Raw genomic sequence first — 14,956 nt, 5'->3', positions numbered from 1 at the left:
GCAGCTTTCACTGACGGAAGCGACCGGTCGACATGGTCATGAGCAACTATAAATGACCTTGCTGATCATGCAACGTCGCTTAACCCCGTATTCAGAAATGCGCCTTGAACGCGGTCAAGCAAACGCAATGAACGAGCGTCTTGGCTCGTTCACGCCAGGAGTCATCTTGATCAAGTCAAGCTTCTGAATACGGGTATTCAGAAGCTTGACTTGATCAAGATGACTTCGAGGTCACGTACCTCGCATGCCTGTACCTTTCCGCACAATCTGTTAGGGGTAAATTTAAGGGAATCTTTTTTCGGTGTCTGCGGGCCAGAGCGTTCTTTACATTGGTCGTCGCTTGATTTTTTGCTCCACCATACGAGGAGCATTTGTGCAGTTGCTGCTAGTGCGCTGAGAATCCGCAACAGTTGCGTTCTGGCTGTCCTGAGCACATGTGGCTTAAATACGCGCCTGTGACATAAGCAGGGCTTTTTTATTTATTTATTTATTTATTTTTAGGTGGAGGGAAGGTAGGTGTTGTCGCAAGTAGTTTTTATGCAAGAAATTTGGTACACTTTAAATTTAATACGCAGCGCACGTGCTGTCATGCATTTGGTATGCCTCCCCCATCCCATCCTTCCCACCTCTGGCCCCTGCTAAACGAGCCCAGGTGACCATCAAAATTAACCTGGAAGCCATATGCGCAGTATAGAATTTGAATGTCAAATTTCGTATGTCTCTTGGGGCTGTATCTGCACAAAACTGAATTCTAAGGTTTGAGTTGCACGTTCTTTTTCATTGTACATCAGCTAGGGTCACGCACTGGTTAATTCACCAAACATTTTGACCTACTACGGGCGAGTGGCAATGAAGCAGGTGGGTTGCCAAGGAGGCTCGAAAAAACACTTTTATGTAGTACGTTGTGAGCAACAGAAAGCTGTATTGGGAGTTTTTGGTGTTGCTCTACAATTTTCTCATTGGCACTTTCACAATTAGGACAGTATCTCTCGAGTTAGGTAATGAATTACAATTAACAAATTAAATCACAGTAACGAAAAAATTATTGGCGTCTACTACACTGTACGGAAAACAATACGCACTAGGTTTGCTTCGCGTAACGCCGTTTCTCTCCCCTGTATACCTTCCATACCAGAATGGTTGAGAAAACAAAAATGAGAAGTGATGAAAGACCTAACAAATTCTTAGACAAAATGTATTAGAACAAGATGAAAAATGACATACTGAAAGAAAATTTTGACAATGTGGTATAGTTTGGAAATTTGGCAAGATAAACTTCTTGCGTCCGCAATAAATTTGTAAAAAAGCGTTCTGTCACCGTGGGCATCTGTAACGCCCTATTTAATGCTTAACTTTAAACTAGCTTTTCACAAATATATAACATCCCTCGGCGGCGCAATTATCAGAGCACACCATACAATGTAGCGCACAGCAATCTTGTAAACAAAAGTTAAAAAAAAAACCGTCGTTAGCGACACCTGTAAAGCCTGTTCAACAGCCATGTTAGGACCATGTCTAGACAACTAGTCTGTGGTGCACTACGCAGCTACGCTACGCCGCATGCTTTCATTCTTGTTGTGACTTCGCTTATTTACTTGCTCCACGTTGGTTTTTTACTTTTCATACCTTTCCTGATTTTTTACTATCATACCTTTTCTCTTCTTGCTTGCTCAATTGACCGTATCATTATTATTATCCATTTTTTCTGAGTATCTATAAATTGCATTATTACTTTTTATTAACACTAACATCATTCTTTAACTTGTGTGTACTTTTTTTGTCTTTTTTTTTTCAACTTTACTAATCATTGTCGTGCATTTTCTTTAATACTCTAACTTTTTCTTTTTATCTGTATATAATCTTTCATTTTCTCACTTATATCTTCTTTCCTTTTTATTAGCTTTCCTTACTTTAAGTTTCTTTTATCATGTCCGTGCCGACGCATGCCTATGTGCGGTACCATGATGGTGCGAGCGCTCTCGTCGCAGTCGGGCTGATCCGTGAGTTTTCGCCTCAGTCGGTGAGCGATGTGGCAAAAAACAAGCTCGTGTATTGGGCGGAACCAGGCGAAGAGTCCGAGGACTATTACCCGGCCGATGTGGTGGTTCTTGGTGGTGAGTAACGTTCATGCACATTTGCCGAAAGCTAATCTTGAAGCTTAGAATGGTGCCGCACATCACACAATTTAGACTTGCCCAGCCGTGTTGTTTGTTCTCAGACTAATTACCGTGACGCTGTAAAGTAATAAGCGCGGAAATACCGTTCCAGCAAAAAAAAAAATAACACTGACGTTTTATTCGCCTTTTAACTGCTCGCCTAACAGCGACGTGTGTGCGATTGTTTCGCGATACTCGCTACGCGGTCCGAAAAAGAAAAACGTTGCGATGGGGGCTGTTCATCATGGCATGGTCTGTGCGCGAATGAGCTCGGGAGTCTTTCATATGATAACGCAGGGTGATTTACCCGATTGCACTTGTACGGTTCTCCCGTATTAATGAAGCTGCAATAATAGAAGCGTTCGTCTGGTTATGTGTGGTGAGAAACTGGCGTAGCTGTGTAATGTTCCCTTACTGTTCTTTTAGTCATACAAAACACCAGGCAAATCTTGTTCTTACAGTGTCTAAGAAGGACCTCATCACCTCGATGGCGAAAAAAAGGATCGCCGTGCCGTCGACGGAATTTGATTGCCCACCGAGCCAGGCCACGTCAGTTGTGGTATGTTAAAAAAAGTGGTTTTTGGCGAGGTGCCAGGGAATTATGAATGATGGCCATTGTGGTTCTGCATGTGGCATGATGGCATTGTAGTTCTTCATTATCCCTTACATACTGTGGGTATTGTATTACATATGCCATGGTAATGTTTCTAAATAATAAAAATTATGTATACAGCCCATTGCATGCATCTTAAACAAGAATGACCCACCTTGTCAGCCTGGTAGCATTGGCATTGCACTGCTAAGCACGAGGTCGTGTAATCTGCATATTTATAGGGGGAAAATGCAAAAATGTCTGTACCGTGCATTGTATGTACGTTAAAGAACCTCAGGTGGTCAAAATCGTATTATGTTGCTGCCTACTATGGCGAGCCTGACAATTGGGTCATGTTTTAGGCACATGGAACCCCCCCCCCTTTTTTTTTGAAGCAAGAATGGGCGCACGACTTTAAAAGGCTCAAATTCGCCTCATCTAATCTAGTTTCATAATCTGTTATGACATTCAAACATTCACAAGTTGTAGAGTAGCAAGAATCTGTCATGTTCGCACTAATGGGTATTGACTGTGCTTTTATGTATACAACAGGCTCCGAAGCTCGCTCGCCAGGCGGCTCGGGAAAATATGCAACTCTCAAAGAAGGCCAAGGAGATGGCAATATTGAGAAAGAAAAGATCAAGGAGCAGCAGCCATTTCTCCGAAAGTGAGGATGATCTCGTGGAAAAGAGCCTCTTCAAAAAGGAGCAAAGAAGGTGCAAGGTGCTTGAGGAGAAAAACCGAGTGCTGTACGAGAAGCTAAAGAAAGAACGACTGAAGAATGAAAAATTGCAGGCGCTGCTGACAACAAAATTCGGTGAGTTCCTGCTTTCTTTTTGATATGAGCTGTTAAAAGGCACCCTGTAATATTTTTTAACACCATAAACATACTAATAACTAGGTGATAATATTGTGAGCACCTGAATTAAGTATTAGTCGCATACATATGGAAGGGAGCCTGCAAATTTACACTGGAAATTGCTCTTGCTATCCCAACACATATCTAGCCCACAACACCAAGGGAGCAAACAGCCGTGGATAAATTATTTGTGTATCTTCAGTGGTAACAATCGTGGACGGCCAGCAGCAAAAAATAAGCCTTAAGTGGCTGCAAAAGTAAACACACAAGCAAGAAAGGCAAACAATATGTCGTGACAGCTGCACTTCAACAAAAGTCCTGACTTGGAATATCTTCATTGTCAAAGCTGAGAAGAAGCGCTAAACGCTAAAGCAATCCACAGTACTGAAAGGGTAATTGATGCACATGAACAGCAGTTGGAGGTACTTTCTACTAAAAACTTAAATTTTGTGTGGCAGAAAGTGCTGCGGTAGTTGTGCAGTTTGTAAATTATTTTAAAAAGTGATATGCTCTTTCAATCCGTGCCCTTGAATTGGAATTTTCACTGACCACTTGTTGCTTGCTGGCCATGACATCACTAGTTCACTAGCTGTTGCATCTTTGGCAGCGGTGAGTGCTCCTTTAAACCAACTTCATTTCCAGATGTGCACATATTCACATTATATAAAATGAATACCAAATAGCAGGAGGCCTTTTAGTGAATGGCACAAGGATGGGCCAATTGGCCGAGTTGGAACTTAATCACAATAGCAGCGCATGGTGAAATGAAGACTTGGAAAAGAAACAAAAAAAATGTTTTGTCTTCATTTTGCTGTGCACTGCTATCATGGAGGCATTTTAGAAGTTCGTTGTTGATGAATTCGCTGTATTGGTCATATGCTTGAAGTGTAGTGCTTGATAATCCTTTGCTTGTGATAAGTATGCTTGTTTTAAAATTTTCAATTTACCTAAAGCATTCACTGCCACACATCTTGCTGTGAAACAGCATCTAATGCTTTGTTTGCCTTGTTCCAGTTACTACATGTGATTATGAGTGTGATTATTTCTCCCTTTTTAGATATGCTGTTGACAAGGCTACAAGGCAACAGCAGATTGGCTTCTGTTGCCACTGAAATGGTAAGAAAAACATGTAAAGCATTGTTTGGCTTTGTTTTTGTTTATGTTGTACAGTCTTTTTGCATCTCCAGTTTTAGTAACTGTTCCTAGTGCATTTTAGCTGCTAATCTGAGTTATATTGAGTAAACAGGTTCCAGTCTTTACCATCTTTTTAGTGCACTTATATGGAGCTTAATATATATTGTCGCGTAGTAGTGACGCTGAAGTAAACAGTCGTAAAACTGTATGACGAAACTGGTTGTGGATTGGGCGAATCTGTGCCCACAAAAGCAAGCTACACTCAAAGCACAACGATAGCGGCGAACACAGTCGGCGATCGTCGAAAATCTCTTCAGCGGCGAAACGCGTCGGCTTTTATGCCTGAGTCATCGAAGGCTCCAGATTAATCCCTGATGCCCGCGTGTCTTCCAGAAAGTTCTAGACAATTCGCGTCGCTTATACAATCAGACAATCAGATAACATAAGCATCGGTGAAAACAGGCAACGGAAAGAAGCATCGATGACGTTCTAGAAACTTCCGATACAGGCGCGTTCTGCGCCGAGCGATAACGTTTAACATTTGTTAGCCGGTGGAAAGCGGCCACCGGTGAACGATAAACATGCATACGTGTCAATACCCTCCCCTTAAAAAGCATTGTCCCGATACTACAAAAACGAAAGCGAAAACAAAACCACGCGTACAGAAAGGGACAAAAATAACAAAGCAACAAAGGACCTAAGTTCGTCAGCGGGCATAGAAAGGCTTAAGACGCACCACGTGGATGAATTCAGGTCGTGTGCGGCGCCGCTGTGATTGCGAAATACCGTCTGGCACGACCTCATAGTCCAGTGCGCCAATACGTCGGATGATCTTGTATGGTCCAAAATAGCGACGTAAGAGTTTCTCGCTAAGTCCTCGTCGGCTTATCGGAGTCCAGACCCAAACACGGTCTCCGGGCTGGTACTCGAGGTAGCGTCGTCGAAGATTGTAGTGTCGGCTGTCGGTTCTCTGCTGGTTCTTGATGCACAGGCGGGCGAGCTGTCGACTTTCTTCGGCACGCTGCAAATAGGTGGAAACGTCGAGATTTTCTTCGTTCTGGACATCCGGTAGCATGGCGTCAAGCGTCGTTGCCGGTTTCCTTCCGTAGACCAGGTTGAACGGCACCATGTGTGTCATTTCTTGCATGGCCATGTTGTATGCGAAGGTCACGTATGGAAGAATGGCATCCCACGTCTTGTGTTCGACGTCGACGTACATTGCCAGCATATCGGCGATGGTCTTATTTAGGCTCTCGGTGAGGCCATTCGTCTGCGGGTGGTAGGCCGTGGTCCGGCGATGGCTTGTCTGGCTGTAGCGCAGGATGGCTTGAGTTAGTTCAGCCGTGAAGGCCGTACCTGTGTCGGTGATGAGGACTTCTGGGGCACCGTGACGCAGGAGGATGTTCTCAACGAAGAATCGCGCTACCTCGGCAGCACTAGCTGCCTTTGGGCAAGGCTTTTGTTTCGGCGTAGCAAGCAGATTTTAAGGTTCCCTTATTTTCGTCCTAAAGGGTGTCTATATATACACTTCGACTTAAGCCACAGGCTGTTGTGCATTCAATTTCGATCATGCCTTGTGCAAGAAAAACATATCTGGAAAAAATATAAGGGGAGAAAACATTAACATGTTGGCACAGCTTTGTAAACCAAGTAAAAATGTGCCATTGCTCAGTGAGCATGCAGCACATTTTTGGTTATGGTGTCTTGCTTTAAAGGGTATTGCAACAGTTTTTGAACATCAGAAAAAATTGCAGAACTGCAAACAAGGCTTTTGTGAACCTGTTAGCCAAATGTGATTACAGTACATGCAGCAAGAAATTTAAAATTTTGTGTCAAGTGCATTTAGTAAAAAGGCAACATTCCTTTTTGTGGTTTGGAAAGAGTTTAGGAGCACTAATTTGAGTGTGTGTAATACTACGCTTGCACTATTGTGCAGTGCACAGAGTACTATCATTGAGCCAGATGCATTATTATGCCTATATAGCTTACCACATTGTCTTCCAGGATTTGGAACATCCAAGTCTGGAGGATGACATTTTCCAGGTAAGTTGTCAGTGTTTGCTTCATTCTTCATTAATTTGGATGCAATATGAGCTGTCATGGTTGTGCCGGCATCTGTTGCAGCTGATGGAATATTTCTCTGTATTTTTTAGTCCCAAAGCCCAGGCATGGACATGGTTAGCACGGAGTCTTTTGAGGTGTGTAACCTGTGGGCTTTTCAGATAATTGCTCTTATAGTCTACCTTACTTTTAGGCATCTCTTTTCTGTGGCACAGTGAAATGGTTCTGCTGCTAACAATCTTACATACTGCACGTTGTGAGTCAGCATAAAGCCACATAGGCAGTAACTCTAGGCACATAGCTCCTGCTAACCACAGCATATGTGCAGATTTCTTGACATCTCATGAAGTCTTGTGCTTCAGTATGCAATATCTGCCATCAAGAGGGAAAACAGCCCATATTTCACATAAAAGTTTACATGTATTAGTAAGCAGGGTGTCTTCCATGCACAATGTTATTTTGTTGAAGTTATGCCTGTGTGGATCAAAGCAACTGTATGTTAGGAAGAACCTGAAAAAGTGTTCCACACTTTCTGTGTTCTACCCAACTAGTTTTTATTATTATTATTTAGCTTATCTAACATTGTTAGAGCACCGCTGTAAATACAATTGATTTTCAACACGCTCTCCTGCATGGCTTTTTTTTTAATGTTTAAGGGGAGATGTGGGCCCTTGAGCGAAAATTTTTAAAATCTTTATTTGTTGAGCTATGGTACTGTAAACTTATACATATATGTAATTTGATGTGCTTATTTCAAATACGAGGTCCATTTTTGTTTATCACCTTTGGTCTAAATTTTATGCGAGTGTCCTTTAAATATATTCTGCAAATTTCAAAGTATGTGCCCTTTCGATTTCGCTAAACAGGATATCAATGACTTCTGTATGGTTCAAGGATTGCCGTAAGACCAACCTTATTGCTCTGCCTTACCTAGAACGTGAGTTGCTGAGTTGCAAGGTTTTGAAGTTGAAACTCGAAACTGTTTTTCTGGTGCCTAACTTTGAAGTCTCGCAACTCGTGTTCTAGATAACGCAGAGCAATAAGGTTGGTCTTACGGCATTCCTTGAATGATACAGAAGCCATTGATACCCTAGCTGTCAAGCGAAATTGAAAGAACACATATTTTGCAAACCTTTGCAAAAAATTATTTATAAGAAGTTCAGATAAAATTAGAACCACAGGAGATAACCTAAAATGGACTGCGTATTCAAAATATGCACATATATATGTACAACATTTCAGCACCATATCTTGAAGAATAAATTTCTTTCTAGAACCCACTTCCGGCCCCCCTTAAAAGAAAGCCAGCAAAATATTTAATAATGTCACGTGGCCACACACCGATATGTAATGACCGCAGCACTCAAACAAGTTCACTGGGAAGGTGGCTGCGCAGGGTAGTGCGCCTTGCCTCTGGCATGCTACCCTGCGTAGCGTGCTGCATGTGTGCTGGTTCTGAAGTGTTGATTGCCGAAAAACCGTGTGCATGACTGAAGGCGGCTATGGCAAAGTGGTAACTTGCGTAGGAGGCATCTAAATAATTGGGTAGCTTTTGCGTAGTCACATTGAGAGTTAAGGGAGAAGGCTGGAATAATACTGCCGTACTTCTGAACTAGTGCAAACACGCATGTGCTATGCAGGATAGTGTGGGAGACATTTGCCTTATCACTCCACTGAGTTCATTTGAGACTGCTGCTGTTGCTGCACATGGGTGTGTTGTGTGGTACATTTTTAGAATTTCCGTTCTTTTTTTCTGTAAAAAGAAAGCATGCTGCAAACAATTTAATTTGATTTTTTCGAAGTTGCTCTAATACTTAGTATTGACATATCTGCTGTTAGTGTAATTAAGATGTTAGTTAATCAAACTATTTAATTAAAAAGTACTCATAAAATGTGGGATGCTTCTTCAGGTGGCTGCTAACAACATTCAGTGTTGGTAAAACCAACTGTAAGTTTCCCTTTTGAAAACTTAGTGAGTGCAAACTGATACACATTGTGTATATTATTCGTGCAGCGACTGTTTTGTAGAAGTGGTATGCCCGCTGGCATTGGTGAATTCTGGCTCATTTCTTCTTTACCATTTTTGGTTGGTGGGATTCCTATTATTACAGCTTATTTAGCACACTTTAGGCCAGATTCTGCCTTAGTTGTTCCCAGTATGGTGGCTGTTAAGGTGTGAACTGTGTTAGATTCTGTGCAAGTGTGCAGGTGAATTATAACCGATTTATGCTACGGCTATCCTGCTGACATTTTTTATTGCACGTTTCAGGATGTGGTGCCTGCTGCATCAACTGCAGCCAGCAGGACCGTGGCACAGGTAAATTGCATGAGGTCAAATGTTATGGTGCATGTGTGCGTTGATATAAACTTTCCTTGCACCTCTTTGAGTGGACTGCGAATTAATGCTGATGCACCACTCTGGCATGCTGTGGATGTGCTGCTGACATCTTTTATTCCACGTTTCAGGATGTGGCGCCTGCTGCACCAACTGCAGCCAGCAGGACCGTGGCACAGGTAAATTGCATGAGGTCAAATGTTATGGTGCATGTGTGCGTTGATATAAACTTTCCTGGCACCTCTTTGAGTTGACTGCGAATTAATGCTGATGCACCACTCTGGCATGCTGTGGATGTGCTGCTGACTGCTGACATCTTTTATTGCACGTTTCAGGATGTGGTGCCTGCTGCACCAGCTGCAGCCAGCAGGACCGTGGCACAGGTAAATTGCATGAGGTCAAATGTTATGGTGCATGTGTGCGTTGATATAAACTGTCCTTGCACCTCTTTGAGTGGACTGTGAATTAATGCTGATGTACCAGTCTGGCATGCTGCGGATGTGCTGCTGACATCTTTTATTGCACGTTTCAGGATGAGGTGCCTGCTGCACCAGCTGCAGCCAGCAGGACCGTGGCACAGGTAAATTGCATGAGGTCGTGCAGTAGAACGTTGTGGTGCACTGTGCATGTGTGCGTGGATAGAAACTTTCCTGAATCCTTGCAACTCGTTGAGGTGACTGTGAAGTAATGCTGATGTGCCACTCTGGCATGCTGCGGCTAGCCTGCTCACATCTGTCTGCATGTTTCAGGATGTGGCACCAACAGAACCACCTGTAGCCAGCACGGCCTTGCCACAGGTATTATGCATTTCTTTAGTTGCAGAGTCAAATGCTACAGGAATGCTAAAGAGCAGTAAGTTAGTTTGCAGGGCTAGAATACATTTTCTAAACTCGTGTGCACCCCTTTGATAGGAAAATGCTGCACATTTTTAGAAAGAATGACTGCAGTGGCTGTCAAAAAATAGTTCTGCTGAACTGTTTTTGAATTTCTTGCTTCAATTGCATAGCTGATTAAATCGTTGTTTATAAAATGATTTGTGTGCAATGGAAAATGTGTTACTGGTGGAAGTTGCAAGATAAAATTTGTTTTGTTGTCATTGCCTTATGCTCCCCAAAATAAGCCTGTTGGCACTGCGGCATTTGTTTGAATAAAGAAAAACAAAAGTATTACAAACGCATTCAGTATGCAGTTCTATTCACTTCTGGCACTGTTTGTTTGTATTTGATTCTGTGAAAAGCTATGACTCGCACATCTGCATCAAACGCAGCTGCTGGCACATCCCTAGATATCAATCTGTTAAAGGGACACTAAAGGCAATATAGTCAAGCTAGAGTGAAAGATTATGCTTCTAAAGGAATTCTACATTCGTAATGAAAACGGAGCTTTTATAAGCAAGAAAATGAAGAAAATAGAAAACCGGAGTGGCGCCATCTGTTGTAGACTATTGTACCTCTTATGTGTGGCGTCAGCACTTCTGATTCAGAGAGAGCGGCCGCGACCGACCGCCCGGCCGCTGCAGACGGCATCATTTTTCTGTTTACAATTGCCGAGACGTGGGGCAGTTCACCACCCTGCTGGCTCCGGCAGTGGAGGCTCAAGTGACTGTAACTGGTAACCTGAACCCAAGAAGATCCACAGAGCGACTCACGCAAGCTCAGCACCTATACCCGCCAAGCAGTATGCTTTGTATACAGAGCTAGATAAAGAGTCTACAAAAGACATAATGGCATAGAGCACAGTCACGTGGAGAAGATGTCAAGTCCTCTGCATCGGCGCGAGCGGTTCAAATTGAGAGGCAGCACCAGGATCTCTGACGGCAATTTCCTAGGCAAAAAATTGATATATTATCGTGCAGAAAGCGATGATAGACTTCTGGACGAATACTCTGACGATCTAGCTAGACTTGATACTTTCCTTTAGTGACCCTTTAAACACATTTTTTTTACTTAGATGGGATGCCAAAAATCCAAACCCCACCAACATTTCCAAGAAGGAAGTTATGTATTAAGCTATATTTCCATCTATGTATACTTTGATACTTCTTGTTTATTTAATTTCGCATATCTGTGCATGAATTTCACCGGTTGTCTTTTTTTGATCGTTTCTTAGATATGTTCTCATAAGTAAATATGCATGTAGATACCACACTTCTGATTTCATTTGTCTTGAATGTGCAGCAACAAGTGGGGGGAGGGGAAATCCCGCAGCACCTGCCACCTCTCTTCAAGGATGAAAATGGCCAGGTAATGTATTTCTTTTGCGATGTTATGCCTTTGGTTTTTTATTTTGATCAATGTTAATTATTTTACAGGTCCACATTGGATATGGGATTGTGGTCCCTTCGAACAAATGGGCCGCATTGATGTGCGTGCCACGCGACTCCCTCTTTTGCAAAGAGGGGGCACGCGTTTTGTGGACAGCGGCCGACCTAAAGGAGCGCAGTGTGAAGGGCCAAGTGTGCAGAAGGTTCGTCAAGAACCCTGAGAGCTTGGCTAAGAAGCCAATGACCCCAAAAAAACTTCTGGCCTTGAACAGTAAGTATCGTTCTTACGTTGTATTATAGAACTATAGTGCCAACACTGATACTCACACAGAATACATGTTCTTCTTTTCTCTAACAGATGCATTTTCTCACTTTGTGGATTTGCATCCTGACGCAAAGAATCCTTCTGAAAGAAAAAAAAAGCTCAACTACTTCCTCGCAGAGATGCTGCAAGACATGAGGAAAAAATAGGTATCATATTTATTCAATTGTAAAGCGAGTGTTCAGTTTGGAGAGGGAAGAAAACAAACAAACATGCAAACTAATATAAGGCCGTAGAAGCATTAAATGAGCTGGTTGTGGCTAAACAGCCTAAAGAAACACACAGCACTGTGTCTTGTCCTGTGTTTCCTTGTGCTGTTTTGGCAAAATGAATGAGGCCATATAAGTAGTGTCTCTCGTTTTCGGCTTTATATTTTTTGAAGTTGTGATAAAAATCAGTTATTATTCTTTGAGAAAAATCGGGCAGAAATTGGCCTTTTGTTGTATGGCGCAGCCCTAGATTCATCGTTTTTTAATCACTAGCTCCCAAGCAATTAACACAGGCAATAACTGCCTTTTGGACACAGATTTTACTTAAATATCTCGCAGAACCTTTTTAGTGACTAACAGCTGATCACAATTCATGCAATGAACTTAAGTTTACAAATACATTTGGGAAGTGCTTAATTGTTAATTGTTTTCCAACTTATTTTAAAAGAGAAAAGAAAGCCCATAAATAGCACACATGGGCGTGCTCCGCAAGGTGTGTTATGCCTTTCCTAACAAGCCCTTGTTGATGCAACGTATTTGTACGAATATAATGCAACCTTTCTTTGCAAAATTTCCGGTCTTGGACCACTCCTTATATTCGGGTCTGTAACACAAATATAAAGATTTTTTTTTCTTAATTGCAGCTTAATGTAGGACGACTGGCACTTTCATGCAGGTGTCATTCAAGCAGTCTTCGAAGTGGCACAGTGGGTCACTGCATAATCGAAAGGCTTTGTTGTGCTCGATTGTGTCATGGGCATTTCTGAAGTGCTGCGCCTGTCCAATAACCTTGGTATATTTCACGGAAGGTGATGTTCTTGCCGACTGTGACAGGCAGACAGCACTCATCCTTTCACTTTATATTGAGACTGCATTTCACAGTAACACTGAATGAAGCCCTGGGGGCATCCACTTTTACTTGTCCATTCCCATTTCTTGGCGGCATCACTGTGTTTTAATCGTAATCTTTTCTTTTTTCTTAAACAAAGTATACCCTCATATTATATTTGTGGTTGCATTATTTATGTGCAGATATGGTACATTTTCAATTGCATTTTCAGCATATTGGTACGTGTCGATCCTAAACCTGCCAGGATTTCCCACATACCTTAGTTGTGGAAACTTCTGCTCAGTGTCACATCTGCCATTACATTACTATCTGGTAACTTCTCTCCATCATTTGTTGAGGTGGCAGTTAATGTGTTCTCTCTATGACATGATTAAAGGCATTCCCATAGTATTTCTTATTGCAAGTGCTTTATTTTCCAAAGTTTATTGGCTGCTAGAATTTGTATGTCATTGAAAAACTAGATTACCTAGAACATGGCATTGCTGGCACCTTATTGACAGCAATTGATTCCAGCTGTCTCACAATGAGATTACTTCTACGATATGAATATTATGAAAAAGAATTGCCTTATATTTGTTATCAAAGTGTTATCAGAACAATGGATTGAACACTAAAGACTACTTACAATGCACATTTACAAAAATTGCAGCACTGGCCAGTTCAGCCGACAGCTGAAGAGGAGCAATTCTTCGTTGTGACGCCGGCACCCATTATTCAAAGGACATATGCCATATGCTAAATAAAAATATTTGTGGCTATAATCCGAGACGTCATTTTTAAGGGCTGGTTTGATGAAGCTCTACTACCGCCACAATCATTGGTCAAACCACCTAGAAGCTTTGGACACTTCAGAGCTTGTGACACTAGCCACAGATGCCACCACTGGCCAAAGCTATTCATGTTCCCAGCATGAGCACAACGTGTTAGCTGTGTTGGTTGATCTGCTGGAGCTCAGTGCGGACACCGAATGGCATCTTCTTTGTGTGTATGCGAAATGCATATTGTGTGTGCCACATGGTGTTGCGACTTCCCATATGAACTTCAGTGTTGTGCGTGTGCGTTGGGTGCGGTGAAGTGTGTGATGAGAGTAGAGTTATCGAGGAGCGAATACTTGGAAGTGGAGCTGCAGGGCGTGTCACGTGTGACAAGTGATCTCTGGAGGATGAGTCAATTGGAAGACCACAGCTAAGCCCCAACTATATGGAAGCTTTGTATGTGGCAACGTTTGCAACGCTGGACTTGACGTGCACCACTGCAAGCCAAAGCTTTTCCTGTCAACGGCGTGAGCAGTAGCTGACACGTACGGTTGTTGGTCTGCCAGAGCTTGACACCAAACGACACTGTCTTCGCAGTATATGTATGACACTAGTCATGGACGTACTGCTGTTAGACAAGGAAAACTACCAGTAGTCTCGATGCTTCCAACTGGTTTATTGGCACCGCAAGTGTTGAGGGCTTGGAAAAGTGTGACGTGTGGGCTGTGAAAGTGGAGAAGATATATATATATAGGACCGCATGTACATAACAACAGTGCATCTGTAACTTAGCTTCATATATATACTTTGTTTTTGTCTTGTACCACGTATTCATTGGAATTGTGCTAATGAATTTATGAATTGTGTTCATTGAATCAAGCAACGCACCAAGCAAACCTGTATGACAGTACTTAGCATTCTTGGAGTTTATATTCATAAGTAGGAAGCTTAAAGCATTATTTTGAATTAAATAGGACCATACTAATTGAGGGCCTGGTCCGAGCGAGGCAGTAAATTGGTCCGAGTAGGGGTAAACGGGACAGGACTGAACGGGATCAAACAGGACTGGGTTAAACGGGGCAGGACTAAACGGGATTAAACAGGTCAGGATTATACAGGATTGAACGGGTCAGGACTGAACAGGATCAAACGGGGCTATACAGGACCTGATTGAAACGGGGACAAACGGGACCCGGTTCAAACGGGGCCCCGTTCCATAATCCTATTTGATGAAACCCGTTTGAAATCAAATAGGATTTTTTAGTAGGGAGACGCTTCTAAATCGCATGTCGGAGTATCTTATGCAGCCGTCGGTCCGTCTTTCTCGGAATCCGGCGTACTCCACCCCGAAACAAGCATCTTTACGGCTGAGGCATACGCAATATTGTCAGCTGTAAAGCATATAAAGAAATCAAAACTT

The 14,956-nt window shown here is 42.5% G+C and overlaps 1 protein-coding gene across 1 annotated transcript; it reads left to right on the top strand.

The window, feature by feature from the left end:
- Window positions 1-537: 537 nt before the first annotated feature.
- LOC125942510 (uncharacterized) lies at window positions 538-14,186 on the top strand. The gene is made up of 15 exons (XM_049660709.1): window positions 538-2,114; window positions 2,618-2,715; window positions 3,301-3,565; window positions 4,665-4,723; window positions 6,746-6,784; window positions 6,895-6,939; window positions 9,072-9,119; window positions 9,269-9,316; window positions 9,473-9,520; window positions 9,670-9,717; window positions 9,887-9,934; window positions 11,315-11,380; window positions 11,449-11,671; window positions 11,759-11,871; window positions 13,431-14,186. The coding sequence occupies exons 1-14, from the start codon at window positions 1,928-1,930 to the stop codon at window positions 11,869-11,871; spliced, it is 1,335 nt and encodes a 444-aa protein (XP_049516666.1). The 5' UTR covers window positions 538-1,927; the 3' UTR covers window positions 13,431-14,186.
- Window positions 14,187-14,956: the final 770 nt, after the last annotated feature.

This window comes from Dermacentor silvarum, chromosome 1 (genome assembly GCF_013339745.2).
Source record: "Dermacentor silvarum isolate Dsil-2018 chromosome 1, BIME_Dsil_1.4, whole genome shotgun sequence".
NCBI classification, from domain to species: domain Eukaryota; kingdom Metazoa; phylum Arthropoda; class Arachnida; order Ixodida; family Ixodidae; genus Dermacentor; species Dermacentor silvarum.
This window is presented reverse-complemented; position numbering and strand designations above follow the sequence as displayed.

Bases quoted from the DNA above. Each gene is read 5' to 3' on its own strand.
- LOC125942510 (XM_049660709.1), top strand. From the start codon at position 1,928: ATGTCCGTGCCGACGCATGCCTATGTGCGGTACCATGATGGTGCGAGC. The intron at 9,935-11,314 runs GTATTATGCATT...TTGAATGTGCAG, and splicing joins CCAGCACGGCCTTGCCACAG to CAACAAGTGGGGGGAGGGGA. The intron at 11,672-11,758 runs GTAAGTATCGTT...TTTCTCTAACAG, and splicing joins AAAACTTCTGGCCTTGAACA to ATGCATTTTCTCACTTTGTG.